The sequence below is a fragment of the Antechinus flavipes genome, chromosome 4 (genome assembly GCF_016432865.1).
Source record: "Antechinus flavipes isolate AdamAnt ecotype Samford, QLD, Australia chromosome 4, AdamAnt_v2, whole genome shotgun sequence".
In the NCBI taxonomy this organism is placed as follows: Eukaryota; Metazoa; Chordata; class Mammalia; order Dasyuromorphia; family Dasyuridae; genus Antechinus; species Antechinus flavipes.
In genome coordinates, this window is record NC_067401.1 from 415,773,128 (window position 1) to 415,800,941 (window position 27,814).

Genomic DNA, 27,814 nt, shown 5'->3' on the forward strand with positions numbered 1-27,814 from the left:
TAGTCTCAGAGGAGCGGTGATCTCCAAATTTACAGAGATATAAAGTGGCAGAAGCAGGGTTTGAATCCAGACCCTCTCATTCTAAACTCTTTGTATCAGTCCATTTCTTCTGCTCTTTTTACTGCTTCTTGGGCCTGAGCCCCTGTGTCTCCCCTGAGAACCGCGGCTCAGCTTTTTCCATGTCTGTGCACTGTCTGTTTTTCTCTGCATGGAGGTGGGAGACAAGTCGATGGAGTGAGTGCTCGAGGACCTGTGGGGAGGGGCAGCAGGCACGAACGGTCCGATGCTGGAGGATGCTGGCCCCTGGCTTTGACAGCTCAGTCTATGATGAGTTGTGTGTGGCAGCTGGATTGACCCGCCCTGTGGAAAAGAAGCCTTGCAGGAGCAAAGCCTGTGGTCCTCAGTGGGAACTCTCCGAGTGGTCCGAGGTAGGGGTCTCCCTTGGCTTTGGCACAATCATCATGGGTGATCTTCGGGGCTGGGGGCAGCCTTGTTGACCTCCATTGGTTGGCCACAGATTTCTGAATTTCCTGGTGACTGAATTCCCTTAGCTTGACTATGACCATTGACTATGAAGGAGACATAGAAAGTGTTTTCATAGAAAGGGAAACTCTGGTTCTGTTCTTGTCTGCTGAATAGGAAAGAGGAATACAAAATGCAAATACAAAACTGGAGAGGAGGAAGAGACACTCATCTTCCTCCTTAACTGTATCAAGATGACTTCATTCAGTAAAAGAGAAATATATACAACTTTAGGATTTATTCATATCCTTGGTCTGCTTGGTTCATGTGTGGGGTGGGATGCTACTGGGTCTCGGACTAGATTAAAACTGATTTACTGAAACCATAACATATGTCATCTTCCCTCTTCTCCCCTCTTCTCCGGGGGGCCCAGTGCTCAGCTCGATGTGGTGGGCAAGGGACCATGCGGAGGGAGGTGCGCTGCTCCCTGGGGCCATCTCTGTGCAATGAGTCCACGAGGCCAGCTGGTGAGAAAGACTGCCTGGGTCCACCCTGTGATCGGCAGTGGACTGTTTCTGATTGGGGACCGGTGAGTCCAGCCTGCCAATGATTTTTCTGTTCCATCAACCTTTCATGATCCTTGGGGATTAGTATACAGAGAAGACAGGAAGGGAAGCAGTCTCAGTAGAAGCGAGACAGAGGAGATCACTACCTACCTTCCTCCTATTTTCAGTTCAGTGGGCTCAGTACTCCACAATCTGAAGTTTATTCCCCTTTTAAAGCAAACAGGGATTTTCTGTGAGGGTGCAGGGCATAATGGAAGCCCCCTCAAATGTTCCCCAGAAGATAGTGATGGTTTTGGAGAACCATTAGACAAATAAGTATTTTGAATAACTTGCTAGTGAAGTATCATTAATGAGAACTATAATGAGAAAGCCAGTTTAGATGTGATCAGGACTCCATGTTTTTCCAAAGCTCCCAAATGACCCATCCTATGATCTCATGCTTCTCCAAGTGCTCAGGTGCCTGTGGTGAAGGACGGATGAGCCGAATCATCTCGTGTCGAAATCTGGAGGGGAAAGTGATCTCAGGTTCTCAGTGTGACCTGGCCACAAAGCCACTAGCTGTTTATCCCTGTGGAGGTTGGAACTGCCCTGCTCACTGGGTGGAGCAAGGGTGGGAACAGGTGAGTTTCAGTGAGAAAGTGTCACTTTGTGTAGGAGGCTGCCTGCTTTTAGGAGCTAAAATGTTGGCTGATTGAGGGAGGCCCTCAATCTTTTGCCCTACAGATATGGGGGAAAAGCTTCAAGATAAGGACCTGGCTACTTCTTAGAAGTGATTTTGAGGACTCAGGATGATTTTATATTTACTGTCAGCCTATTGGGATAAGCAATATGACAAAATTGGAATGAGATCTAGAGAGTAAACCTGCTACTCACACCTGGGAAATCCAAGGGGAATTTCTTGGTCTTTGATACTCCTACTTTGATATCACCTACTCCATCACTTTCTCTCAATCTCTAAAAAGGGTAAAGAGAAAAGGCACAATTGGATTGCCAGCCCAAACTATGTCTCTATTGCCAGCATCCCCAGGAAAATGCACGTCTCCAGATCCAGATCTTATCAACATAGTCATCTATCTCATGACTCTCCAGGCTTAATCCTGTTCTAAGCAAGGGCCCTTAATCCAGAAGGCATTAATGCAGGTGACCAGTCATTCTGTAACTTAGGGTATTGACTAAAATACTAGACACCATCATAGGTTCAAATGCTAGCTCTGCCATCTGGAGCCGGGAGGTTGAAGTGAGAAGAGAGAGTTCTGGATCTGAGGGAGAGTCCGTGAAAATGCCCAAGAGTTGGGAGATAGAGAGCTGCATTTCAGGATCAGTCAGGAATCCAGAGTCATCGGACCACAGAGTAAACGGGAGGCAATAAGCTATGAGAAAACTAGAAAATTAGGGAGGAACCAGGTGATGAAAGGTTTTAAAAGCCAAACGGAAAATTTTATATTTGATCCTGGAAGTAATAAGGTACCACTGGAGTTTATGGAGTATATATGTGTTTGGCGTGGGGGAAGAAGTATGTATATGTGTGTGTGTATGTGTATGTGTGTATGGGGGAGTGTTTTTACATGATCTGTGTTTTAAGATCAGTTTGCCAACTGTGGCAAAAATGAGACTGTTATTTCCCATCAATAGATTTTAAACTCAAGGGGTGGGACTGTTTTAGTCTTTGTGTATCCAGCACTCAGCAAAGCACATGACACATTAAGAAACATCTATTGCTCTGAACCTGTGATTTTACGGGTCTGAGGACTTTCTGGGGCGCAGATCAGCTGCTCCTCCGTAGCTTGGATTCTCCTGGCGATGCCGGCAGTAGAGACGTAGCTTGGGCGTGCAGGGTGGCTAATTGTGCCTCTCCTTTTTGGAGACTGGGGGAAAGTGGCGGAGCAGGCAGCAGGTTTGAAAGTGTCCATTTCAGGAAATCCCCACTAGGGGGCAAGAGCGTCATTGGATGTCTTTCTCCCCATCCTCCCCTTGGACGTCTCAGAAGTGTGGGGAGCAGGTTTACCCCACAGCGCTCATTCCAATTTCATCACATTTCTCTGTTCCAAGAATGGTTGCCTTCACTCCTCAACAAACTGGCTTCTAAACTCTGCTTTTCTGGCCACCTTTCTCTGCTCTGGCTTCATCCCTTGCCAACCCACCCTCTAGGAATTTTAGATGCTTGTGAATAAGTCCCTTCATCTCTCAGAGACAGTTGGATTAGCTCTAAGATGAGACTGAATCGTGCCCCTTCTGTTGTAATTTAGACAATTGCCTGGGACAATGAGAGGTCAAGGGATTTGTCGGTGGTCCCACAGCTAGCATAGTATTTAAATCCAACCAAGTCCTCCTGACTCCAAGGCTGGCCTTCTGTCCTCTAAGTCTTGCTGCTTCCCCACCTTGAGAATTAAAGCTTTAATAAAAACTTGTTGAATGAAGCAATGAATTCAGTGGGTGAATGGAGAGAAGGGTAGGAGGACAAGGTCGGGTGAAAGGGGTCAAGAAGGGTTCTGCGCGGTAGGGACTGGGGAGAACCGACAGTCCCAGGCTGGGGCAATGTTTGTCCTAGCAGAAAACCTTCCAGTTCTTGGCAGAGACATTGTTCCACAAAGAGAGGGACAAAGACATGGAGGCAGACTATAGGTGCTGAGTAAGCATAAGGGCATCAGGTTCTATCACTCACAGAACGCTTTTCTTGCTCTCGGACCCTAGTGCAATGTCAGCTGTGGCCGGGGGATAAAGGTCCGGAGGGTGCGGTGTGCAGGACTAGAGAATGGAGTGTACCGTGAATACCCTGAAGGGCACTGTGATGTTTCCCAGAAACCTGAGGTACAGGCACCTTGTTTCAAGAGACCCTGTTCCACCTGGTTCACCACAACTTGGTCTCAGGTAAAGAAATGGAGGGAGATATAATTAACAGTTGCAAAAGGGTGGAGAATTAAGGGCAGAAAGAGAAATCCCCCCAAGGAGGGTGGAGGAGGAATTACAGAGGAATGGGATTAGGGTGGGAGCAGGCTCCTGCCTTCATTACTTATCTCTTCCCCCCTCATTGAAAGTTTGTTGGGTCTGGAGTGTCTGGAGTCAGATTCAAATCCCAATGTTGCCACTTCTTTTGTGATCTGTGTGTTCCCTGGTGAAAATCACCTGTGTAACTGTCAGAAAATCACTTTCCCTTTTTAGGCTTTAGTTTACTCATCTATAAAATGAGGATTTGGACCGAGTGATCCACAGGTCCCTTCCAGCTTTGAGTCCACGATCCTTTGATCTTAAAGCCTGGTTTGTGGTGCAGGATAGAGTAAGCTGAAGGTCCACTGTCATTGCTGCTGTTTTTCTGAATAGAACTCAAGCTGGGCTGATTTCCTTCTTATTTGCCAGTCACTGACTCCTCAGGGGAGGATTAGCGACCTCTAAGTTCTGGGGGCCCCAACAAACCCCTTTGCAGATCGCCAAGCTGAGGACTAGCCAATCTTGTATGGATGTGGGGATGAGGCAAGATTTCTCTGCCAATTGGGGGCAGATCTGTGCTCTCTCTGGAAAGTGGGGGAAGCATGTTAAAGGTTGGGATGGGTTAAGTAGCCTGGAAGGAGTGGAGAATCTTAGATTTGATGATGCTCAAGCAAATATGAATCAATTAATGAAAAGGCAATTATTAAGCATTTACTTCACACCAAGCACTATAATAGGTACTAAGGATACAAATACAAGCCTTGCCTCCAAAGAGTTTATATTATAAAGAGGGGGAGGCACACACACCTGAGGCACTGGCAGTCAGAGAAGGGCACTTGGGTCCAGAAAGTCACCAGGATGATAAGGAGCATCATTGACAAGAAGACTGACACAACTCTTCCAGGAGCAATGGTGGAGTTCCCTTGATCATACATCCCCCAGGGCCTCAGTGGCTCTCGTTGGGCTGGTGGATTTTGTGTCTTAACTTAATGGGAAAGGAAAAAGGAATGGAATCATAGGCAGACAGATTTAGAGGGGCTTTAGAGGTCATCCAATTCCATCAAATTCTCTCATTTACAGATGAAGAGATTTTAGACCTAGAAAGTTTAAGTCATTGCCTAAGGTTTCATAGAGCTAGTAAGTATCTGATCTAAGGCAGGATTCAACTTTAAATCAAGAGACCTATTAACTACTCTATGCTGATTTTCCATTATGGTTCCCCCAAGAACCTAGTGGTTTACGCTGGATGGAGGGATTTTGTATCTTGAACTAATGGACCAGGACAAGGAATGGGAATCAAGATGTTGAGACCCTGAAATGAAGAGGAACTATCTCATTTTTGTATTTGTATGTTTGGCACCAGAGAGGATACTTGACACAGAGCAGGTACATGATAAATGTGACTTCATTGATTGATTGGTAACAGGTGGATAGAGAATTAGACTGTAGACAGCAAGATTTGATTTCCAATACAGCCTTAGATGCTCTACTAGCTTTGTGCTGGACAATTCATTTAACCTCTGAGTGCCTCAATTTTCTCAATCTGTAAAATGAGAGGATCAGCTTCCAGCTCTAAATCTGGATCCTCTGGTAAAGTCCCAAGTTAGGGTTTTGCTCCTTTGACCATTGCTTCTTGTTTCTCCTCCCCTGTCCCTCTTGGTCTGTGGACAGTGCAGTAAGACTTGTGGTGTGGGACTGAAGCTACGAGAGGTCAAATGCTACCAAGGAGAGGAGCTGGGCCAGGGATGTGACCCAAGTTCCAAGCCTGAAGCCAAGCAGACGTGCCAGATCCAGCCGTGTCCTACGGAGGCACCGGGTGAGGGCGTGGGAAGACTGGCTTCTGCCTTGGGGTGTGAGGTAGGTGGTAGGGAGGGGGCTGGTGAGTTATGTCCTCATGGCCTGATTTCTGTTGTCTAGATGGAGACTGTGAGGACAAAGCCACAGCCAACTGTGCCCTGGTGCTGAGGGTGAAGCTGTGCACACACTGGTACTACCGAAAAGCCTGCTGTGGCGCGTGCCGTGGTAAAGCTCTCTGACGTGTCCGAGGGCTCGCGGGGACTGCTTCTTGCCAGGGGGCAGCTGCGGAAGGAAGCATTCCCCCTTGTTGGCCACTTGTTTCTCTAGGATCATGGAGCATAGATGTAGAACTCCTTCTACAGATAAGGAGACTGAGGCACGTCTGCCTCCTCTGTACTGCCTTCCACACCCCAAGTCTTGGAGGCATTTCCTTCTTTCTTCAAACCTTCCCTGCTGCTGTTGATCTCTTCCTAGAGTCCTACCTGTTTGTCTCTTTCCAAGGACCTTGTTCTCTTCCCTTTCCTTCCACAGCCTGGAAATAATGGAACTGAATTATTACTGGGTGCTAATGGAGGTGGTGGCTGTGGTAGAGAACCCCATTAGGCTAGGTGACAAGAGGGAAGAAACGGCGGAAGCTCTTCCCCTTGTCGCTTCCTGTCCCTTATCCCCCTTGTCCCCATTCCTCTGGTTGCAAGCTCAGGTATGCATTTTAAAAGCCCTGTTTCATAATTAAATGGTGGATCTCATTTGGGTGTGAGGCTAAGAGTTATGTTTCCAGGGAAAGGGGCAGGGGTGAGAGCAGATTGTCCTGTTGATGTGTTGGAGTGGAAGGTTGTGGTGGTGAAAGGGCTCCCAGAGTGAGGGGAGGGGAGTGGGGGAGGAGGATGGGGATCCCAATTCAGCCCAAGCCAAAGCAAGCCCTCCCCCTTCAGTGAACCTTGAAGGACACAGGCCAGCGCTCATTGTGTAGTTCAAATTCTCAGTTTATTTCTGACGTCCAACCTGGAGTCACATCCAAGTTGCCAAAGATGCAGAACAAGGAGATGAAACATCTGGGGCAGGGGTAGTGAGTGGGGCAGGACTGAAGTCCTGCCATGGCTCCCAGGTATCTTCTAGTCATTTAGGATGTGGCTTAAAAAGTATGAAAAAAAACAACCACCCACAAAAGCCAAATCTGCAGAGAGCTTGAGTGGAATCCTTATCCATTGCTGCAGTTCATCCCCACCTCGCCAAGATGATCCCAGCTTTTTAGCAAGTTGAGTGTGGGCAGTGGGGAGATGCTCTGAGAGATGAGGGCAGGGCAGGAATTCCCAGAGGTGAGGGTGGGCCGGGACATATATGGGAGAGACCCAAGAAACCTAAGAACTTTCTCCATTTCCCAAACTTAGATTATGGGCTGCTGGAGGCTAAAAAAAGGAACAAATTAGCACTTACTGGTTTATGACCAAGAGAAGGTCCCAGTTTTGGAGGTGGGAAGGGGCAAGGTATAGTTCCATAGGTTTATATAATGTCATGTTATAGGTGCATCATCTGGGATTTTTTCCCTCAAAGGCAAGAAAGAAACCAAGAGGAACTCCTTGACTGGCAGTTAGGAGGACAGAACTATAGGATAAACAAGTCCCTGGTACTTGTTGGATGCTGTTCATCCGGGTACTGATCAGCCCACTGACTGATATCAAAGAACCCTAAAGGAGTGATGAGCTGGATGGTGTCTCTTAAAGCTACCTACCTTCGCTGGGTTCACACCAGGGACAGACTAGATGTGGAGACTCCCAGAGAAAGATGCTTCAGAATTAAAGTGAAGAACACAATTATCTATAATTAGCAGGAAAGTCAGACCATTTCTATTTCACTTAGGAATTAAGGATCTTGCCAGATTTATCATTTTCTGTCCCCAAACAATACAGGGGTCAGTTGATTGTGCCAATCAGCACAATTAATAAGAAATGTCAATTAATCTGAAAATACTTATCACGTGCCAAGGAAGAATTTCAGAGAAGAAAAGCTTATCCCTTTACAATGACAAAATAAAGATGTCTCCCTCAGAGAGGGGATGCTCTCCTTCCTAAGCCCTCCTCTTCAGTATTTGTGTCCCATGGCAGAAGGATGTCAGGTAGTCTCTGTCATGTTTCTTATTACTCAGTTGACAGCACTGGGCACTGCTTTCCACTTTTGATAATACATGGATTGGGTGAATTGGGATTTATTTACTTACACCCACAGATGTGGGGCTGGGAGCATAAAATGTGGGCGTTCAATAAAAGTACAAATTGAGCTGAGCTGATAAACTACACAGTAGGGACCTTTGTCACTCCTTATTCCTAAGGTGTCTACAAAATTTCTCAAGGGCATCTGCTCCAAAAAACACAAGCCCACTGACAAGTGTTGAGCCAATCTGGGGACCTGGCCTTCGGGCCTCAGTGGGACAAGAACAAAGGGTCACGTTGCAAAGAGAGGAGGATTGTGACTGCTGGTTAAGCAGTGAAGTCCAACTGCTCAGTGAATCGATGTCATTGGAGGGTTTTGCAATGTGTGGTGTTTGTCTCAGGGGCCTGTCAACGGCTCTTTCCTTCTTGGCAAATGTGGGTAAAAGCTTGGTGAGTGGTGACAGCTGCCAGGATTGCAGGACACATGGCTTATTCCTCAGTTGTGCTATCACAGTGGGGATTGATCTGCCTCCATCACTCAACTCAAAGGCTAACTGGAAATTGTATGTTTAAGACTGTGAGATTATCTCTGTGCACATGATGACATCTTGAAGGAGATATGTCAGATAATTTTTTACCTTTTGGTGACTGGTGTGCATATAGGGGGGCCATCCTTATGTGTCCATCCTTTTCAATGGACAATTGAAGTGGAAAATCAGCCAAAGTTTCGTTTTTTAAAGCCAGTTAAATTCTGAACGGAACTAAATGGAAGAAATGGAAAGAAAGGAGGAGAGAGATGGAAGGAGGCAATAGCTACACACACACACACACATACATATACACAGGCAGAGAGCAAAGAGAGAGAAAACTGACAGGGAGACTGATATGAGCATTTACAGAAAAAGGCAGACAGACACACATCCCGACAGGTAGAAACAGACCCAGGAAGGTGGCAGGTAGGCACTGAGACAACAGAGACATATAAAAAAAGGTAGAAAGGTATGTTAATTCACCACAAGGGATAGCAAGTCTCTAAGGCTTCTGTGTGCAGCGACCAAAAAGAAAAAAAAATCCTGTATGTTCTAGGACATATTTCAGCCTTTTAATAAAACCCTGCCATCACTAAATCTCCAAATCAAGGCAGGGTTTGTTTTATTTTTATTATTAAAAATCAGCACGATCCAATCCTCTCTGAAAGTATCTCTCCCACAATGAGGTCAATGGCATCAGTTGCCCTGTTGCCCCTGGGGAAGTGTAGGAATAGTTTATTTGTGTGTGACATCATGTGGTTGATATAAAGGAATTAGTCACAGGGCTTCTTAGTCAACTCTAAGTGCTAGAAGAACTCAGTCATCGCAACTATTACAATACCAGGATTACAAAATGATCAAACTATACATAATGTTTATCTTTGTTTCTGCCAGAAAGTGTATCTTCCCCTCCTCGTCCCCTGCCAGATCCAAGGTCTCAGAATTCCTTAGCCCCCATTTTCTGAGTTTGCTCAGTTCTTCTAACAAGGACTTGGTTGAGGGCTCCAGGGTCTTGCCACAACTTACCCGGGAATGCCCTTACTCTGGATTCTGCAGTCTTAGTGAGAGGTGGGGGGTAGCCATGGGGGTATTTGTTTTGCACAAAGCCCTGGGGAAGAAACCCCACTGGTTGATACGAGTGTAGTTAAAGTTGTAGTGAGCTGCAAATGTTCCCCATCAGATGAAGGGGTCTACCTTCCCCCCTCTCCCTTCCTGCTGCAACATCCTCTCAGTAGTCAGATGACCGAGTGTCGTTATCACATGTGTTACCTGATCACCCATTAGCACATCCCAGAGAACCTTAGATTTTGTAGCAAGAAAACCTATGAAAACAGACCATCCATGGGGCAGGGGCTTTTCACTGCCCTGCTCTGCTCCAAATGGGGCAGTAGGGGAAGGTGGGTGGGTAGGGTTATACTTCTGTACTAATAGCCCTTGGATTAGTAAAGGCCTCACGTCCAAGGCCTGCCCGGGTCACCGGGAAACTCTGGAGCGATGACATTTTGAGGGGTGGGGGCCCCAACTCCTTGTAGCAGGTGGGAGTGTATGTGAGCCTCTCCCCACCATTGGGGACCATGTCAGCTGTCCGTATGTAAAAGGGGGAGCTGTAAGGGGCACAACTGGGGCAGTGGCTCTGAGCACCTCGATGCTGGTCAGGGGGCTCACTGGGGAGTGCCAGGTCACCTTGTCCATCCAGGACTTGGCTGTTGCAGGAATTGCAGGTGGAAAATCTTGATGGAGCAGAGAGATCGTGTCCTTCTTCCTCTTCTTCATCATCAGAGTCATCTTTCTTACAGCAGTAATACTGACCAGTAGAGAAAAAGGACAGTTTGAATTAGTGAGCATGAAGCAATGTTTGCCCACTCAGTTCCAAGCACACTCATGTGTGCATGGGAACTACCTGCAGAACATGCACACGAGCCACCCAGCTCCACCCAAGCATAATATCAGCTCCGTGTATCGGTGGAGGATAAAGATACTTAAGGGAAATGATTCCAGAGGTGCAAAAAGGTTGTTGTTATGTGATCATAAATTCCATCATTCATCACTCTTTTGGCTTAAAGCAACAAGACCTCAGTTTTTGCAAAAATATCACTTTGGACAAGGCAACATTTCAAGCTACTATCATCATCAAAGCTTTACCAGGCTCTAGTTTTTCAGATGTAGCTAGCTAGCTAGCTTCCACCTTGTGCAAAGAAGATTCCCAAAGAAGTAAGGATTTAGGTCAGGTTAGTTTTGATTAGAAGTGGAAGGAAAAAGGGAAATAAAAAATCTGGAGCATTGGTCATTGTTTGAAGAAGGTAGCCAAGGGCAGTGGGAGGACACTGGGTATTTTGCAGGGAGAGGGAACAAAGAAAAAGACACCAAGAGGGAGAACGGACACTAGGAAAGATGGCTGGAGGTACCCTGACAACAAATTGTCTTTTTTGAGTGTTGGTCTAGCACTGACTCTCGTGCACTGCATAGTCATTATAGCATATGAATGCCATTAGTTGAGGTTCTCGTTATCTCCAGAAGCTCACATTTCAGTAAAGCAGAGGCAACCAGTCTTGGTGTAATTCCCAGCAAAAAAGACCTCTTAGAGTTGTCAGGAAATGATAAGAAAGGATTGTCCCAGAGAATTCACTACAACTTTAACTACAATGTCCCAGAGAACTATGCAAGGAAAGTAATCCCTCTTCTAAGACTGTGCTGTCTTCATCCTGGTTCCATGATTTCATCTTTAACCTTTCCCTTAACAACTATCTTTGTCTCACTGATTTGAAAGACAATCCAAATGAACAAATGGATTTCAGCATCTAAATCAAATACTCAAATGGAGTGGTAAATTCCCCTATTTCAATATTCCTTACAATGTCAATACAATGATGCCGTTTGCCATGCTTTCCTAGTTGGCTCATCTTGGATCCTTCCATTGGTTCAAAGGGGTCACTCACAGTGCTAAATATCTTCTTCTGTTTCTCCTCACATCATGAGATACTAATTGTTCTCACTACTCTCTGACCACTTTCCTCAAGTGGGCAGCTCAAGGTTCCACTTATATCCTCCTCACTCTCACCTTCATCATGTAACCAGCCCATGTTTTTTTCCTATAGTATATTTCCCTAATTACAGCTTTTTCTGTTCTTTGAAGTTCCTCATTGATTATATGTTGAAGCTTGCTCATTAGCATTAAGGTATCTAAGACTTATAAAGAATACCCTGTCCTCAAAAGCGCATGTTCTTTGAGAAGATGTGTCTCAAGGGGCAGCTAGGTAGCACAGTGGATGGAGCACAGGCCTGAAGTCAGGAGGACCTGAGTTCAAATCTGGTCTCAGACACTTAACACTTCATAACTATGTGACCCTGGACAAGTCACTTAACCCCAATTGCCTCAGCAAAAAAAAAGGAAAAAAAAAAGAAAAAGAAAAAGTGTGTCTCTCTGTGTATGTGTAGTGCATATGTGTGTCTGTGTGTCATGTGTATGAGGATATGCTTTTACATGTGAATTCAGTCAATTCCATCAGTTGAATTCAGAAAGTGCTAATTGTTGCCCAATCCTCAAAGCAGCTATTTGAAATGAGAGAGAGTCAAGATGGTAGAGAACAGGCTGGAATCCAGCTGAACTCTGCTATCATTCCCCTTCAAACTACTTTAAAATAATTCCTCAAATAAAATTTTGCAAAGCCACAAATTGTCAAAGGGAGACCTTTTTTCTCAGCCTAAGACAATTTAGGAGATCTGCAAGAGATTCTATAACACTAGAGTAGGTGGAGGCCCAAGCCTGGAAGAAGCACCAGCACTGGGCCCTAGAAGCCATCAGGACAGCAGTAGCAGCAAGGGCAGCACCTTCAGGAGCTTTTGGTCTAGAGATGTTAAGAGATTTGGACAACTGATCAGAAAGAGATTACAAGGAAACTTTTGCTGGCACTGGGTACAGATAGGGCTAATTGGCAATTCTATCATCCATGAGCAGTTCTGAATTGAAGTTCAGGAAGGAAAGGAATGCTTGTGATTAGTCACAAGAGAGGAGGGGCCCTGGTCACAGTTCCAGGGTCAAGAGGAAAACCAGTATTTGTGGCTTCAAAGGGGAGCAAGAGTCCCTTCCTGGGTAAAGGGTGTAGACCAGGAGAGCAGTGAACACTCCCCTCCAAGGGTGATATTACCTTTGAAAGAACTAAAAAATTGCAGAACCCCAGAACTATCTCTGAAAAGAGCAGCATGAAAAATCCTGAACCTTGCATAGTACCTCCCCACCCTTGAGTGAGCAGAGCTCAATTTTAACACAAAGTTCAAAGTGAATAAATAGATTGGGAAAATGAGAAAATGACCAAAAATATCTTGATATTAAAAGCTACTATGGTGGTAGGGAAGACCAAGAGATAAACTTAGGAGAAAATAATTACAAGCAAAGTTTCAAAGAAGAATGCTAATTGAATTCAAGGCCAGCAAGAATTTCTGGAAGAGTTAAAGAGATAAGAGTAGTAGGAGAAAAATTGGGAAAAGAAATGAGTGATGCAAGAAAATTATGAAAAGAGAATTAACAAATTGGTAAAAGAAGCACAAAAAATGCTGAAGAGAATATCACTTAAAAAATTAGAATTGGCCTAATGGTTAAAAAAAAGGCACAAAAATTTATTGAATTAAAAGAACTCCTTTGAAAGCAGAATAGACCAATTGGAAAAAGAGGTATAAAAACTCACTGAAGAAAAGAATTCCTTAAAAACTAGAATTGGACAAATGGAAGCTAATGAGTTTATGAGACATCAAGAAACAATAAAACAAAATCAAAAAATGGGGGGAAATTGAAGAAAATATGAAATATCTCATTGGGAAAACAACCAACCTGGAAAATAAAAAGAGATAATTTACAAATACTGGTCTTCCTAAAAGCCATGATGAAAAAAAGAGTACATCATATGTCAAGGAATTATAAAGGAAAACTGATGATATCTTAGATCCATAGGGTAGAATAAGAATTGAAAGACTCCATCAATCATTTCCTAAAAGAGATCCCAAAATGAAAACTCCCAGGAATACTATGGACAAATTCTAGCATTCCCAGATTAGGGAGAAAATATTGCAAATAGCAAAAAAGCATAACTGAAATATTTTGAAGCCACAGTCAGGATCACACAAGATTTAGCAGCTTCCATGTTAAAAAGAGTGGAGGGCTTGGAATATGATATTCTGGAGGGCAAAGGAATTAAAATTATAACCAAGAATCAACTACACAGCAAAACTGAGTATAGTTCTTTAGGGGGAAATGTATATTTAATGAACTAGAAGATTTCCAAGCATTTCTGATGAAAAATCCTAAGCTGAATAGAAAATTTGACATCCATACAGGAGACTCAAGAGAAGAATAAAAAAATAATATGAAGGAGTCATAAGGGATTCCATAGAGTTAAATTGTTTATATTCCTTTATGGGAAGATGATATATGCAATTTTTAAGAGCTTTATCATTATTAGGTAGTTAGAAGAAGTCTACAAAGACAGAAGGCATGAGTATGAATCGATTATGTTGGGATGTTCTCTAAAAAAAAAGAATGTGGGGGTGAGAAAGAGGAATACATTGGGAGAAAGGGGAAGGGACAGATAGAATGGGGAAATTTTTCTCATAGCATGCAAGAAAGAACTTGTAAAGTGGAGGGGAAAATGGAGAATGCTTGAATCTCATTCAGATCAGAATTGGTTCAAGGAAGGAAAAAAATATATGTATATATTGATACACACACACACACATATATATACACACATACATACTCAGCTGGGGATAGAAATCTATCTTACTGAAGGTAAAAGGAGAAGGGGAATAAGAGATATGGGTGGGATAATAAGAGGAAGGGTGGATTGGGAAAGGCAATGGTTAGAAGCAAGGCAGACTTTTAAGAAGGGATAGGGTAAAATAGAGAAGAATAAACAGAGGAAAATAGGATTGAGGGAAATGTACAATTAGTGATCATAACTGTGAATGTGAATGGGATGAACTGATCCAAAGAATTAAAGTGGATAGCATAATGAATTAGAAATCAGAATCCAACATTATGACATAAACAAAAGAAAAACTTGGGATAGATAAGACATACATAGTGTTGAAACGAAGAGCTGGAGCAGAATCTATTGTAAAATAAAGAGGGCAAGGGTGCAATCATGATCTCAGTCAAAGCTAAAACAAAAGTAGATCTATTGGAAAAAGAGAATCAGGGAAATTACATTTTGCTAAAAGATACCATAGAAGTAATATGAAAATTTTATGTTAAGGTTCTCTAATAAAGGCCTCATTTTTCAAATATATAAGGTACTAAGTCAAATTTATAAAACTAAGGAGCCATTTCCCAACTGACAAATGGTCAAAGGATATGAGCAGGCAATTTTTAGAAGAAGAAATCATAGCAAAATGAAAAATGCTCTAAATCACTATTAATTAGAGAAAAGCAAATTAAAACAACTCAGAGACACTAACTCACATCTATCAGAAATGAAAAATGCTAAGGTGGGATGATGAGAGGAAATAAGTACATAAATGAACTATTGATGGAATATTGAACTGGTCCAACTACTCAGGAAAATAATCTGGAACTATTTTCAAAGGGCTATAAAACTGTATGTCTTTTGACCCATCAGTATCATTACTAGAGATAAAAGAATAAATATAAATATCTATATATACAAAAACTTCCATCACAATTCTTTTTGTGGTGGCAAAGAATTGGAATCAATTTCAGAATGACTAAACAAGCTGTGGCATATGATTATGATTAGGTATTTTTATTCTTTAAGAAATGATGAGGGGGGTAATTTCAGAAGAAAATCATGGCAAGACATAAATGAACTGATGCAAAGTGAAATGAGAAAAAATGGAAGATTATTGTGCACATTAACAGCAATGTTGTAACGACGATCAGCTGTGCAAAGCTTGGCTATTCTGATCATTGCAATGATCCTAGATAATTCCGAAGGATGAAAAAATGCTAACTCTAGAGAGAGAACTGAGGAACTCTGAGGATAAATTGAGTATAAAATATTTTTTTGCTTGCTTTCTTTTTCCTTTTTTTTTTTTAGATATGGCTAGAATAGAAATAAATTTTGTATGATTTCACAGCATAATTGATATATTGTTTCCCTTCTCAGTGGGTGGGGCAATAATAGGAGGCAGGAGGAAAATATGGAACTCAAAACTTAAAAAGAAAAGAATGTTTAAAATAAATACTAAAAAATAAAATTGGAAAGGGTAAAAAAAAAGAAAAGAAAAGAAAGAGAGGTCCATGATCATCTCTTAAACCAGTGAAGGGAATAAGTGATTTTTTCAGGGAACCAAAGTAGAAGCTAACCAGAGGAGATGGCCAAAAGAATTTCTTGTTTCACTCTCATTGCCTGTTCCTTGATGCTATTTTACTCTAATGAGCTTACAAGAAAAAACAAAAGTCATTAGAAGCCATTAATCAAGTTTAACCACTTCATTTTACTATAACAAGAAGAGTTGCTATAAATGTTTGTGTATACAAAGGTCATTTCCTTCTGCCTTTGGTTCCTTTGAGATATATGCTTAGTAAAGTTACTGCTGGTACAAAGGTTCATAGAATGTGGGGGCTCTTGGGAACATGGTTAAATATTGCTTTCTAGAATGGCTGGACCAATTCATAGTTCTACCAATGGTTCAATAATATGCCTACTTTCTTGTATTTTTTTAAATTAAATTTTATTTTCCAAAGGTCCATATTTTACCTCCATTTTCCTCTTCACTCCATTGAGAAAACATGAAAAACAAAACCCTTGTTCCAAAGGTGAAAAGTCAACATAAACAACTTCCTATTTTCTTTGGCTGTGTCCAAAACCAATATGTCTCAATCTTTATTCTGAGTCTATCACCTCTACCTGGAGAGAGGTAGCATATTTCATCATGAGCCCTATTCATCATGAGTTATTGTATAAATCATGCTCCTGGCCCTGCTTACTTTGTAAATCTGCCTCAGGTTTTTCTGAAACAATCTACTTTGTCATTTTTTACAGCACAATAGTATTATATCACATTCATATACCATAACTTGTTCAGCCCAACTATTCCTTAATTGACGGTCATCCCTTCAGTTTCCAATTCTTTGCCACCACAAAGAGAGCTTCTATAAATATTTTTGTACAAATGAGTCTTTTTCCTATTTCTTTGATTTTTTTTTAGGGTAAAGACCTAGTGGCGGTATTACTGAGTCAAAGTATGCCCCTTTTTTATAGATTTTTGGGCATGGCTCCAAACTTGCTATTCACAGCAATGAAAGCAAATGGTCTTCACAGCTCCAACAGCATTCTATTGATGTACTTATTTTTCCACAGTCCCCCAAGATGTGTCCTTTTCCATTTTTGTCAACTTTGCCAATCTGCTGCAAACCTCTCTCATTTAGAAGATTTTAAAACAGAAAATTTTAGTGACTTCTTTAAGGTATTGAAATTATCTGGCCTTCGATTTGAATCCTGGTCTTCCTCACTTCATGTCCAGTGCCTAATCTACTCTACTACACTGCCTTTCTTTTTCCATGGTGACTCATATTCCCCAAAACAGAAAGGTCAGTATGTTAGCTTCCCAGATCCATTACTCCTATTTACAAGATTTCAATAGTTCATATTTCTTTGGGGCTTTTCAGCTTACAAAGAACTTTCCATATTATTACTCCCATGTTATAGAGGAGGAGGAGTAGTCTTCAGCTCAGTGGTAAATCAATTGCTCATATTCACATAGCCACTGTAACAGAGTTAGGATTGAAGCAATGTCCTATGATCACAATTCTAGCCTCTTTCCCCTGAAGATGGAAGGGAATGGCTTCTAATTCTTATTAATGGAGAAAGACATTGCTGTGAATCTCTGGATGCAGCTTTCAAAGAGCATTTTAAAATAATGGAAATTGAGTGATTCCTTTCCTATCATTCCTGAAATGCAATGACCATCTAATCTCATACTCTCTATTGAGCTCCCAAGGTACCACAGGACCTTGGAGAAGACCCTTTCTCTCTAACTAGCTAGATGGCGCAGTGGATAAAACATTACGTCTAGTCAAGAAGACATTAAGTACCTCAGACACTTAATAGTTTGGGTAAATAATTTGGCCCATTTTACAATGGGGATGATAATAATACCTTCCTACGATGGTTGTGAGGATCAAATGAGAAAATATTTATAAAGTGCTTGGCTCAATGCGTGATATATAGTAGATGCTATATAAATGTTTGTTGCTATTATTATTAATATCCCCATGTCAGTGATGGAGAGGCAGTATGGTGCAGTGGATAGTCTGGATTTGTATTAATGAAGACCTTAATTTCAATCCAACTTTGGATTATTGCTATGTGATTCTGGGCAAATCATTTATTTTTTTAAAATAATAACTTCTTATTTTTCTAAATACATGCAAATATAGTTTTCAACATTCATTCTTAAAAAATCTTGTGTTCCAAATTTTTCTCCTTCTCTCCTCCCCAGACCCTCTGATAGACAGCAAGCAATCTAATAGAGGTTAAACATGAGTCACTTATAGACCTCATATCTATCAAAGAGGTTGGACTTGGTAGCTTCTAAGTTCCTTCCAGCTTGATCTATGAACCTATGTTTCACAGAAAGGTATCCAGGTGTAGTGTGCCAAGCTATGTGCTATAATTTCCAATTTAAAAAAATCATACTGTGTCATGAGCAAAAAAGTTTGAGAACTATAATCTTCCATCTCTTAAAACACTCCATCCATATCTCAGAGCACTTGAACTGATTATACCCAGTATATTTTTAGTTCAACTTCTAAGGTCATGGAATTTGCTGGCATGAAGCCATTCCGGGGGCCCAGGAAGTTACTGACCTGGAGCCGACAGTAGCACAGGACAGCAATGATGCAGAGTAAGATCACAGTTGCTAGGATTCCGCCAGTGATTACAACTGTTCCCGCTGTCATCCGAACGATTCTCCATCAAACTCTGCAAAACACAAGCACAAAGGCCATACAGAAACATTGAGTCACTTGGAAATAAGAGTCAGTTATTATTCTGGAAGCCATTGGGATGGATGTTTAGAGGAAGATAAGACATGAAAAACTCAGGGTATAGAGGGCAGAGATAGGAAGGTGGTAAAGAAAAAAGCATTTATTATTATATTATTTATTATCAGCTGCTTTGCATATATTTCACTTTATTTTCATACCAACCTTGTGAAGTAGGTACTATGATTATCACCATTTTATAGTTGAAGGAACTGAAACAAACAAATGTTAAGTGACTTGTCCAGAGTGTCCACAATGCTGCAGGAACTTTATAAATATTATCCTATTTGATTTCTTCTCCTCCTTTTTTCATCTTCTTTCTTCCTTCATTTTTATTCTACTGTCCTTTTCTCCTTCTTTTCTCTTTTGGAGGCAATTAAGTGACCTGCCCTGGGTCACAAAGTAAATGTCTGATGCCAGATTTGAACTTGGGTCCTCTAGACTCCAGGGCCAGAGCTCTATCCACTGAGACACCTCACTGCCCCCATACTACCCCTTTCAAAGGTTCACTATGTCCCTACCTTTTGCTCTTTTGACCATCTTCTTCCCTCAGACTTTGTCTTGGCTACCTTTGATTGTACTTATTGGCTATGAGTTCAGATGCTTTCTGGGTCTTTTGATTCCATGCTGGTATTAGCAGCTACTCTCCCTACTGCTTAGACTTGCCAGGTAGGAGTTGTGTTTGTGACTCCTGGTTGTGTTCAGCACTCCTTACATCCCACATCTGGCAAGTGTATGAAGTCCTTAGTCACTTAGTTCAGTGTTGCTGCCTTCTACAGATTTATAGAGATCCTTTATAGGCAGTTAACCCTAAGGGGTTCAGGTCCCCAAATTCATATCCTAACTTGGCTCTCTCTACACATAGGGAGGCACCATTTACTAGGTTAATGCTTCTTATGCTTTTTTTTTTTTTCTGAAGTAATTTGGGTTAAGTGACTTGCCCAGGGCCATATGTGCTTTTTTAGTATTTTTAAGTGACTAAGCTGTTAAACTGTTGACCTAGATGTCCCAATAGATATACATACAATGGAAGTTCAAGTTAAAAACAAGAGTCTTACATACACAGAAAAATACATAGTAATACTTTCTATGGTAGCAAAGAACTGGAAACAATGCCCATCGATGGGGGAATGGTTGAACAAAGTTTAGTACACAAATAATGGAATGTCACTGCTTTGTGAAAAACAATGACTATGAAGAATTCAGAAAAGCATGGCCCAAGGAGAGAGCCCTGTGCTACTATGCCTAGAGAGGGGAGGAAAATCTCAGCATTCAGATCCACTCCAGTCCATTCAGCAGTTTCTTAGGGGGAAGAGTGTGGGATAACTCAGAGGAGGTCGAGAGCCCTATGGAGTTAAAGCTTATTCTGTTTCTGGTTTGAATCTAGGCCAGACAAGTTGAGAGAGAGAACCTTAAATGCTGGAAGTTGCTTAGAAGGCAGATTTAGGTCATAACTCAAGATCAACATTCTCAGGCTGGCCAACTAAGCACATTCCAAGTAGGATAGACTTTCCTAAGGAGTTGAGGTTAAGGGCAGGGAGGATGAAGGAGCATGCCTTTGATTCTTAGCATTCCAGCTTGCTTTACCCTTTACTCTTTCACTGCCCACTCTATATCCTGGCACTCCCGAGTCCTGGGGAGGCTAACCTATCTCTGGAGTTCTCACCCCTAAGAGCTAGTTAATTTGTGACTGGGAGTATACAAGCTAGCCCACTGTGTCTACTGACTGGCCCTAGACAACAGACCACATTACATATCTTATCCTTTTTGTTTGTTGTATTTTTTTTTCTGTTTAAAAATTTTTAATATTTTATTTTCCTCTAGTAACACATACATACAATTTTAACCTTCATTTTAAAAATTTTGAATTCTAGATTTCCTCACTTTCTCCTCCCCCCCATCCCCTACATTGAGAATGCAAACAATTCAATATAGGTTATACATGGGTAACCATGCACAATATTTCCATAATAGTCATGTTGCATTTACCATCTTTTGTCTTTTTATACTATAGATACTTAATAAATGTTTATTGATTGATCTTTCCATTTCTATTATCATCATTAAATTAGTTGAAGCTTCCATCATTTAATACTTGGATAGATGGGATAGCCTCCTAATTGGTCTCTCTGCTTTGTCCTCCTCTGACCTCTGATCCATCCTATGTCCTATTGTCAGTCCTAAGTCAATTTGCCAAAATACTGCTTTTCTCAACTGCCTGTGAGATAACTTCAAAGCTTCTTGGCTTGAACCTCAGGGCCCTCCACAATGTGGTCCAATTCATCTTCACACCATGAATGCCCTCCGACGCAAATGTTCTTTGTGCAGTTAATTAGATGAGTTAGTCAATGTCATTCAACCATGCTGTTGTGGGCTTTTTCAGGAGAAGAAATGTCACTATATCACTTTCTAGATCTCAAAGTATCTAGCACAGTGCCTTGCACATAATGTGTATTCAATAAACATTTGCATATTGCTTGGTGCTTTATTCATTCCTATCTTTGTGTTTTTGCTGAAAGCCCTTCTGGGAGCCTTTCACTCATACAAAATACACTTAGTACTTTGTACAAATAGTACAAATACAAATACAAAATAGTATTAGTACTTTCAGATCTGTAGTTTCAGATACAGTACTTTCAGAACTGTAATAGATGCTCCAGGAGAAACAAAACTTAGATATTCCTGTCCTCGTAGACCTTACAGTCTAATAGGAATACAACACAATAGAAGTTCCTATAATATACATTATTACATCATAAAACTAGATATAAACCAAATGTCTTCCTTTTTTTTTTTTTCCACCTGGCCAAATCCTTCTCATCCTTCAAGTTTCAACTCAAATCCTATGTCTTTGGTGACATTTTTTTGACTGTCTTAGTCTCCAAATGGTCTTTTCCTCTCATGAATTCCTGTAGCATTTACATGATGCACTCATTTGTATCATAGAATACTGAGATGGAAGAGCTTTCGGGATGACCTAGATAAGGCAAGTGAAGCTCAGAGATAAGGAACAGCCCTGTTGAAATTATGCAGATAGAAATGTCAGAAATGGGATTTGAACTCAGGTCTTCGGAGCAAGTTTGTTAGTTACACAGATAGAAATTAGAGATAGGATTTGAACTCAGGTCTTCTGAGTTCAATGCTTTTCCCTCAGCCTCAGTGACTGCTGTACAATATTATTGTAAAGCCTGACATGCATATAGCTCCCCCAAACAGTGTGTAAGTTCCTTGAGAGAAAGAACTGTCTTTAAGTTTTACGTGCTTCTCCCCACAAGGATCTAGTACAGGGCCCATGATAAGTAAGAATTTTCTGCTGATGCAGTTGCTTCTTCAGCACTTTGACCAGCTCGTTGCTTACAGCTCTTGTCAACCACCAGAGGGCAGCAAATACTACTTTGTCTGGGGAGCCTAAAGGGGAACTGATCAGCCCCAAATGGACAGTTTTTAAAAGCAAAATGATGGGACCACTTCCCAGTAGCTATGAACCCAACAATATACGGGGAACTGTGGGGACCTGACTGAAAGCAGTGCTGAGAATAACAACCGGGGTTAAGGATAGTACCTGGAACAAAGTAAGCTCTTAATGTATGTTTGTTGACCTGATAAATGGGAATATAACTCGTAGCTTGTGCCAGAACACTGGCATTAACCCTTCACAGTCTGCTTCGTGGACTATGAGTGTAGAGGAGGCAGAAGCAGGAGCAGGAGCCAGCCACAACGTAACTCCAGCCTTATACAGTCTTTATTAGGGGTGCATCCAGAGCAGCTGATTTCCTCCTGCCTCGTCTTCCCCACTCCACCAACTAAGCCACTTCAGAGAATTATTTGGAATTCACCTGAGCAGGAGGCAGGTTTTCTGGTGGCTTAAGGGATAAACTGTCCTTTTTGTGCTTTTCTTCATGTGTCTGGGAGCAGCAGGAGTTAAGATCTATGGGAAGCTAGTAGCCTAGAAAAAAAGAATGTTTTTGTGAGTCTGTGGATTTGGGAAGACAAGCTGAATTGAGAGGACCATACACCACAAAAATCCCAGTGCTTAGCACATTGTCTGGCTCATAGTAAGTGCTTAATAAATGTTTATTGGCTTATTGTCTGACTGATGTATTATTTGTATGATAGGAACTCATGGGAGGGGGTGGGCAGCAAAATCAGGGCATATAGTGCCTACGATGGGTGGCTGTTCAGAGGTTGCCCTGTAACTTTCATTCAAATAGCTGAAGCCAGTGACAGCTGAATGACTGATAGTTTTAGTGGGTATTTAGTGGAGTAAGATTTTGAGAAGGAGGCTACAGTCAGTCTGATTGATGCATGGTGGTGAGGAGAGGGAATGAGCGGAAGCAGTAAAGGTAGGATGCCTACAATGTCTCATTTAGGTACACACAGTAGTCTGTGTTGCATGCTGGGTATGCAGTGTTGGGAGTATCTGCAGAGGTTATATCTTGTGTCACTCTATGGCCAACATACACCGTACACTAGAATTAGAATACTAAGCAAAGATAAAAACTAGTCAAATCCAACCTGGAGCAGCTTATTTGAATTGGTCCAGTTTAGATGGCTCCTGATTTCTGTCCCTAAAATAGTGTGCCTGGTGGCAGGTATTGATGTAAATATGATGTAAAGCCAATGGAATGGCTTCTAAATTGCAACTAGTTCCATCCTCTGGGACCAAACTGAACAAGTCCAATCTCTTTTTCATGTATCAATTCTCCAAATACTTGAAGACAAAGATCATGCTTTCTCCTATGTCTTCTTTTCTCCAGGCTAAACATCCCTAGTTTCTTCATCTCTTTACCATCCAGTGACTCTCCTCTAGACATTCTACAGCTTATTAATTTTCTTCCTAAAATATGACATTTAGAACTGAACACAATACTCTAAATATAGTCTGAACAAAGTCAAATTCAATGAGATAATCATTGTCTAGATGATCATGTCTCTTTTTGATCCTTGGTGCACTTTATTGGTGATCTATTACCTGAAGTGACATTGAACCAATAAAGGCTAAATCACTGGATCCAATCTTCTTTTTTCCCCTTGGATCCAATCTTTTAACAGGAATCTGAATCCATCTAATTGTACTTACTTGTCTTGCCTCAATTTCCTCAGTTGTAAAAAAGGGAAGATAATAATAATATTGGACTCCCAAATTTTTTATGAAGATAAAATGAGATATTTGTAAAGAACTTTGCAAATCTTAAAGCACATTATAAATGTTAATAATAATAACAACAACAATCATTGTTACCCAGCTGGCATCTCTGCATTCTCCTTTAAGAATAGCATAATTATAATAGCAGCTTATACCTAAATTTATTTAATAAGTATATTATTTATTCCCACATTCCCTTCCTTCTCCACTCTCCTTCTTCCTACAGTTAATCTTGGCCTAAAAGGATAGCAGTAGCCCAGTGCAAAGACTACATACTCTGGCCATCGAGAAGCTAAACTAAATTTGTCTCCCTGACCCACTTCCTACCTGTGTAATCTAGTTGTCTTTAACAGTTATCTGATTATTATTGTTATTGTTGTTGTTCACTTATGTCTGACTCTTCATGACCCCATTTGGGGTTTTCTTGGCAAAGATACTGGAGTGATTTATCATTTACTTCTTCAGCTCATTTTACAGATAAGAAAACTGAGGCAAACAATGTTAAGTGACTGCCTGGGGTCACACAGCTAGTCAGTGTCTGAGGCCATATACTTAGGTCTTTCTGATTTCAGGCCTGGCCTTCTACTGCACCCAAATAGCCACCTAAATATCTGCCTGCTTTTCATTAAATGGTGGCTGCTGTTCTAAGTGAGAGATGCTAAAAGGAAACAATGTTATCCTGGCTCTAGATTCTCGGGCTCTTCCCTAAGGGATCAGAACAGATCCTTCTGGATTTAGAAGCTCTTGCTTGAAGAGCAAGAGGATATACAAGGGATAGGCTGTGGCCTGGCCTGACATTCTGAAAATAGCTGAAGTAATGCCTCTGAAACAGAGACAAGAATCAGGTATGCTGGATGGCAAGAGCATCAATCCCTAAGAGAAAAAATAGAAAAAAAAAAAAAAGACATCGCCAGTGTGGAGGGAGGGGGAAGAGGTGAGAGGAGAAGAGGAAGAAATGAGGAGAAATTGGCATTTTGATATAATAGCATTTGCTCTAGGGGAGAATTCTATATGGGGTAGATTGATTTTAGGAATAGGTCAATGAAGCTCTCTAAATGAATTGCTCCTAAGATCATGAGTCCTAAGGACAGTGTCTAATGACAATGTTTCATGACCACTTATTTAGGTTTTCCTCTGGCACATACCTCCTGCCCATACCTAACTCCCCACTAAGATGCTGGGTGAAAATGTTAATTTCTGAGAGCTGTGGGTAGACAAATCACTCGCCACTCATTTTGGCCAGGTTTATTCTTAGCTGTCTTTCCAGGCAAAGTGATCTTTATTTGCCTTTCTTGTTAATGCCCATTTTCTGCTTCTCATTCTCTATATAGGAATGTTCTCTAGGGGTTTTCAGTCCTTTTTTCCTCCTCTCTTTACATTCTTTCCCTTGACAATCTCATCTATAGCTTCAATTATCACCTCTCAGCAGATGACTGACACATCTTATATCCAGCTTCAATTATTTCCCAAGCTCCAGTTATCTGTTGGATATCTCCACTTGGATGTCAACTTGTACCTCAAATTCAGCATGTCCCCAACCAGTTCTCCTCTAACTTTGTCTTCCCTCCTAATTTCTCCATTTCTATTGACGGTAACGCCATTTTCCTAATCACCCTGACTTGAAATCTCATCATTTTTGTCTTGTTTCTTTCTCTGATTTATTTTGTTATTCATTTTAGTTGTATCCAACTCTGTGATCCCTCTTAGGGTTTTCTTGACAAAGATACTGGAGTGGTTTGTAATTTCTTTCTCCAACTCATTTGACAGAAGAGTAAACTGAGGCAAACATAATTAAGTGACTTTACAAGGGTCACACAGCTAGTAAGTGCCTCAGACTGGATTTGAACTCAGGAAGATGAATCTTCCTAACTCTAAACCCAGCACTCTATTATGATACTTAACTGCCCTCTCTGAATCATCCCTCTGCAATATCTCTGACTTTTGTCTTTTTTCCATTTACATAGCCAAAATCCTATCACCTGTCCTTATAGATTATTGTAATAATTCTCTTTCTTCCATAATTTCCCCTTTCCAATATAATCTTCAAATAAATACAAAATAAATACAAAAATGATTTTCTGATGCATAGTCCTTAATAGGTTGCTCTTAAGCTTTGCAACCTCAGTGGCTTCCTATTGACTCTAAGACAAAATATAAGCTGCTTGAACTTGACATTTGTACATTTTCAGAATTTTCATTGTTTCAATATTTTGGATGACTGCTACCTTCTTGTATTAAACACCTCTTTCATGTGAGCATTTGTCCAAAGATGTCTTGTGGCTATAAATCATAGAATACATCAAATTTACAAGCAATGTAAACAGCAATAGAAAGATGCATGGCGAGCCCGAGTAGCCTGTAGCATATTACCAATGATCTGTGAATGAGGAGTTCACAAAAAGACACTGTTGAAGATCTGTGGGATTGGAAAAAGAAGGAGATTGAGAGATAATTTAGACAGATAGCCTAATGCTATATTGGCATCCATGAAATATTAAAAAGAATAGAGGTGTGTGACCAGGGTAAATTAGTTAACCCTGATTGCCTTAAACTTTTAAATTAAATTAAAATTAACATTTTTAATTAAATCAAAAGAAATTAAAAGAACAGAGAATATATTGGATGGAACTTTAAGGAGGATTTAGGGAAAGACACAGAGAAGAATTGTTCAGGGAAGGCCTGGAAGGGTTATGATCCCCACATCCTTGTGAGGGATACTCTCAAGATGCAATTACAGATTTGCCACAGCATCACCAAGCATCCTGCAGTGACTGGCCTGAGGCCTGATTGATAGATCAGCCAGACTACAACAGGGACACAAGATTAATGGGAGGATGTCAGAAGCATCCTTTTCTGTCTCTTTTCTTCTTCTGCTTAAAACAAAAATGCCTTAGTAGGCAGTAGTTTGAGGATAGACACATAGATGTACAGCTAGAAATGCCTCCAGGGGCCATAAAATCCAATTTCTGGTTTTTCAGATAAGGAAACTGAGGCTCCGGGAAGTTGTCCAAGTTTCACAGACCATGCCAAAAATGAGATTTTAACTCGGGTTCTCTGACTTCCAAGTTATTGTAAGTGCCTGGATTTTCTCCCTGCTGATCTCCATCTCTTAGTTACTCTGGCTTCCTTCAAGTCAAGAAGCTTTTCCAGATCCACTCCTTGCCCCACTGCTAGTCCCTTCCCTTTATAATTGGCTTCAATTGTAAAATGAGTAGGTTGTATTTGATGACCTCTAAGATCCATTCTTGTTGTAGTCTATGAGCCCATGGTGGAAGTTCAGAAGTTCATTGACACTAAGGCATAAATCATACAATGTCTGAGCAGACAGGTCATAAAAAGTCTAGGAGTCCCATTTCTGTATACCACAGTGCAGTGGAAAGAGCACATTTACTTTAAAAAGGAACCCAGAGTCAAATCCCAATTATTTTTAAAGCATGTTATTTCATATCAACCTCAAGCATGAGCTTGCAATATAGTGTGTACTTAAGGAATTATTATTTCCACTTTACAGATAGAGAAACTGAGACACCCTCTACTCAAGAAATGCCAGTGGTTCTCTATCATCTCTGGGATCAAATATGGAAGTCTCTGACTTTCCAAATTTTTTACCTGCCCCTCCTTTCCATTATTCTTCCATTTTTCTCTCCTTCCCCAAACAATGTATTCTGAACCCAGTGACATTAGCCTTCTTGCTGTTCCAAGAGCAAGACACTCTCTCCTTTGGTTCCAGGCATTGTTCGGCATTCTAAAATGCTTGGAATGCTCTCCCTCCTCATCTCCAATTCTTGGCTTCTCCAGCTTCCTTCAATCAGCTAAAAATCCTACCTTCTTCAATCAGCATTTTCCAATCCCCCATAATTCTACTACTTTCCCTCTATCGATTATTTCTAATTTAATAGCTTCTTTTAATAGCTTAAATATTAATTTAATAGCTTGTTTGTACAGAGCCATTTGCATGTTAGTGATCCAAATAGAGTAGAGTCTCCTTGAGATCAAGGACTGTTTTCTTGACTTTGTTTCACTTGAGCTAAAGTGATTTACTCAGGATGGTGCAACTTCTTCAAGTATGGGAGTCAGGAATTGAATCCAGGTTTTCCTGACTCCAAATCCAGGACTCTGTCCACTGTTCTCCTCGCTTCTCTAAAAGCAAGTTTCTGGACTTCAGTTTTCTCATCTGTAAGTAAGGAAGGAGAAGGCAGACTCGATGAGCTGTAAAGTCTTTTTCAGCTCAAAGTCCTTCTTTT

The 27,814-nt window shown here is 41.2% G+C and overlaps 2 protein-coding genes across 2 annotated transcripts in view; one reads left to right on the forward strand and one right to left on the reverse strand.

Moving 5' to 3' along the window:
- The window catches only part of LOC127561610 (ADAMTS-like protein 2), a 33,570-nt gene extending 27,086 nt beyond the window's left edge, over positions 1-6,484 (forward strand). The window contains exons 13-18 of the mRNA XM_051996783.1: positions 215-428; positions 896-1,051; positions 1,478-1,648; positions 3,720-3,896; positions 5,625-5,769; positions 5,871-6,484. Of these exons, the coding sequence (XP_051852743.1) occupies positions 215-428; positions 896-1,051; positions 1,478-1,648; positions 3,720-3,896; positions 5,625-5,769; positions 5,871-5,989 (982 nt within the window). The 3' untranslated portion in view covers positions 5,990-6,484. The remainder of the gene's footprint in view (positions 1-214; positions 429-895; positions 1,052-1,477; positions 1,649-3,719; positions 3,897-5,624; positions 5,770-5,870) is intronic.
- A 228-nt stretch (positions 6,485-6,712) lies between these two features.
- FAM163A (family with sequence similarity 163 member A) lies at positions 6,713-22,936 on the reverse strand. The gene is made up of 3 exons (XM_051998853.1): positions 22,261-22,936; positions 18,248-18,362; positions 6,713-10,231 (listed from the first exon to the last, which is right to left on the reverse strand). Exons 2-3 carry the CDS (start codon positions 18,338-18,340, stop codon positions 9,839-9,841), a joined length of 486 nt encoding a protein of 161 aa, XP_051854813.1. The 5' UTR covers positions 18,341-18,362; positions 22,261-22,936; the 3' UTR covers positions 6,713-9,838.
- Between the last annotated feature and the right edge of the window lie 4,878 nt (positions 22,937-27,814).

Bases quoted from the DNA above. Each gene is read 5' to 3' on its own strand.
- FAM163A (XM_051998853.1), bottom strand. From the start codon at position 18,340: ATGACAGCGGGAACAGTTGTAATCACTGGCGGAATCCTAGCAACTGTG. The intron at 10,232-18,247 runs GTCAGTAACTTC...TCTACTGGTCAG, and splicing joins TGTGCTACTGTCGGCTCCAG to TATTACTGCTGTAAGAAAGA.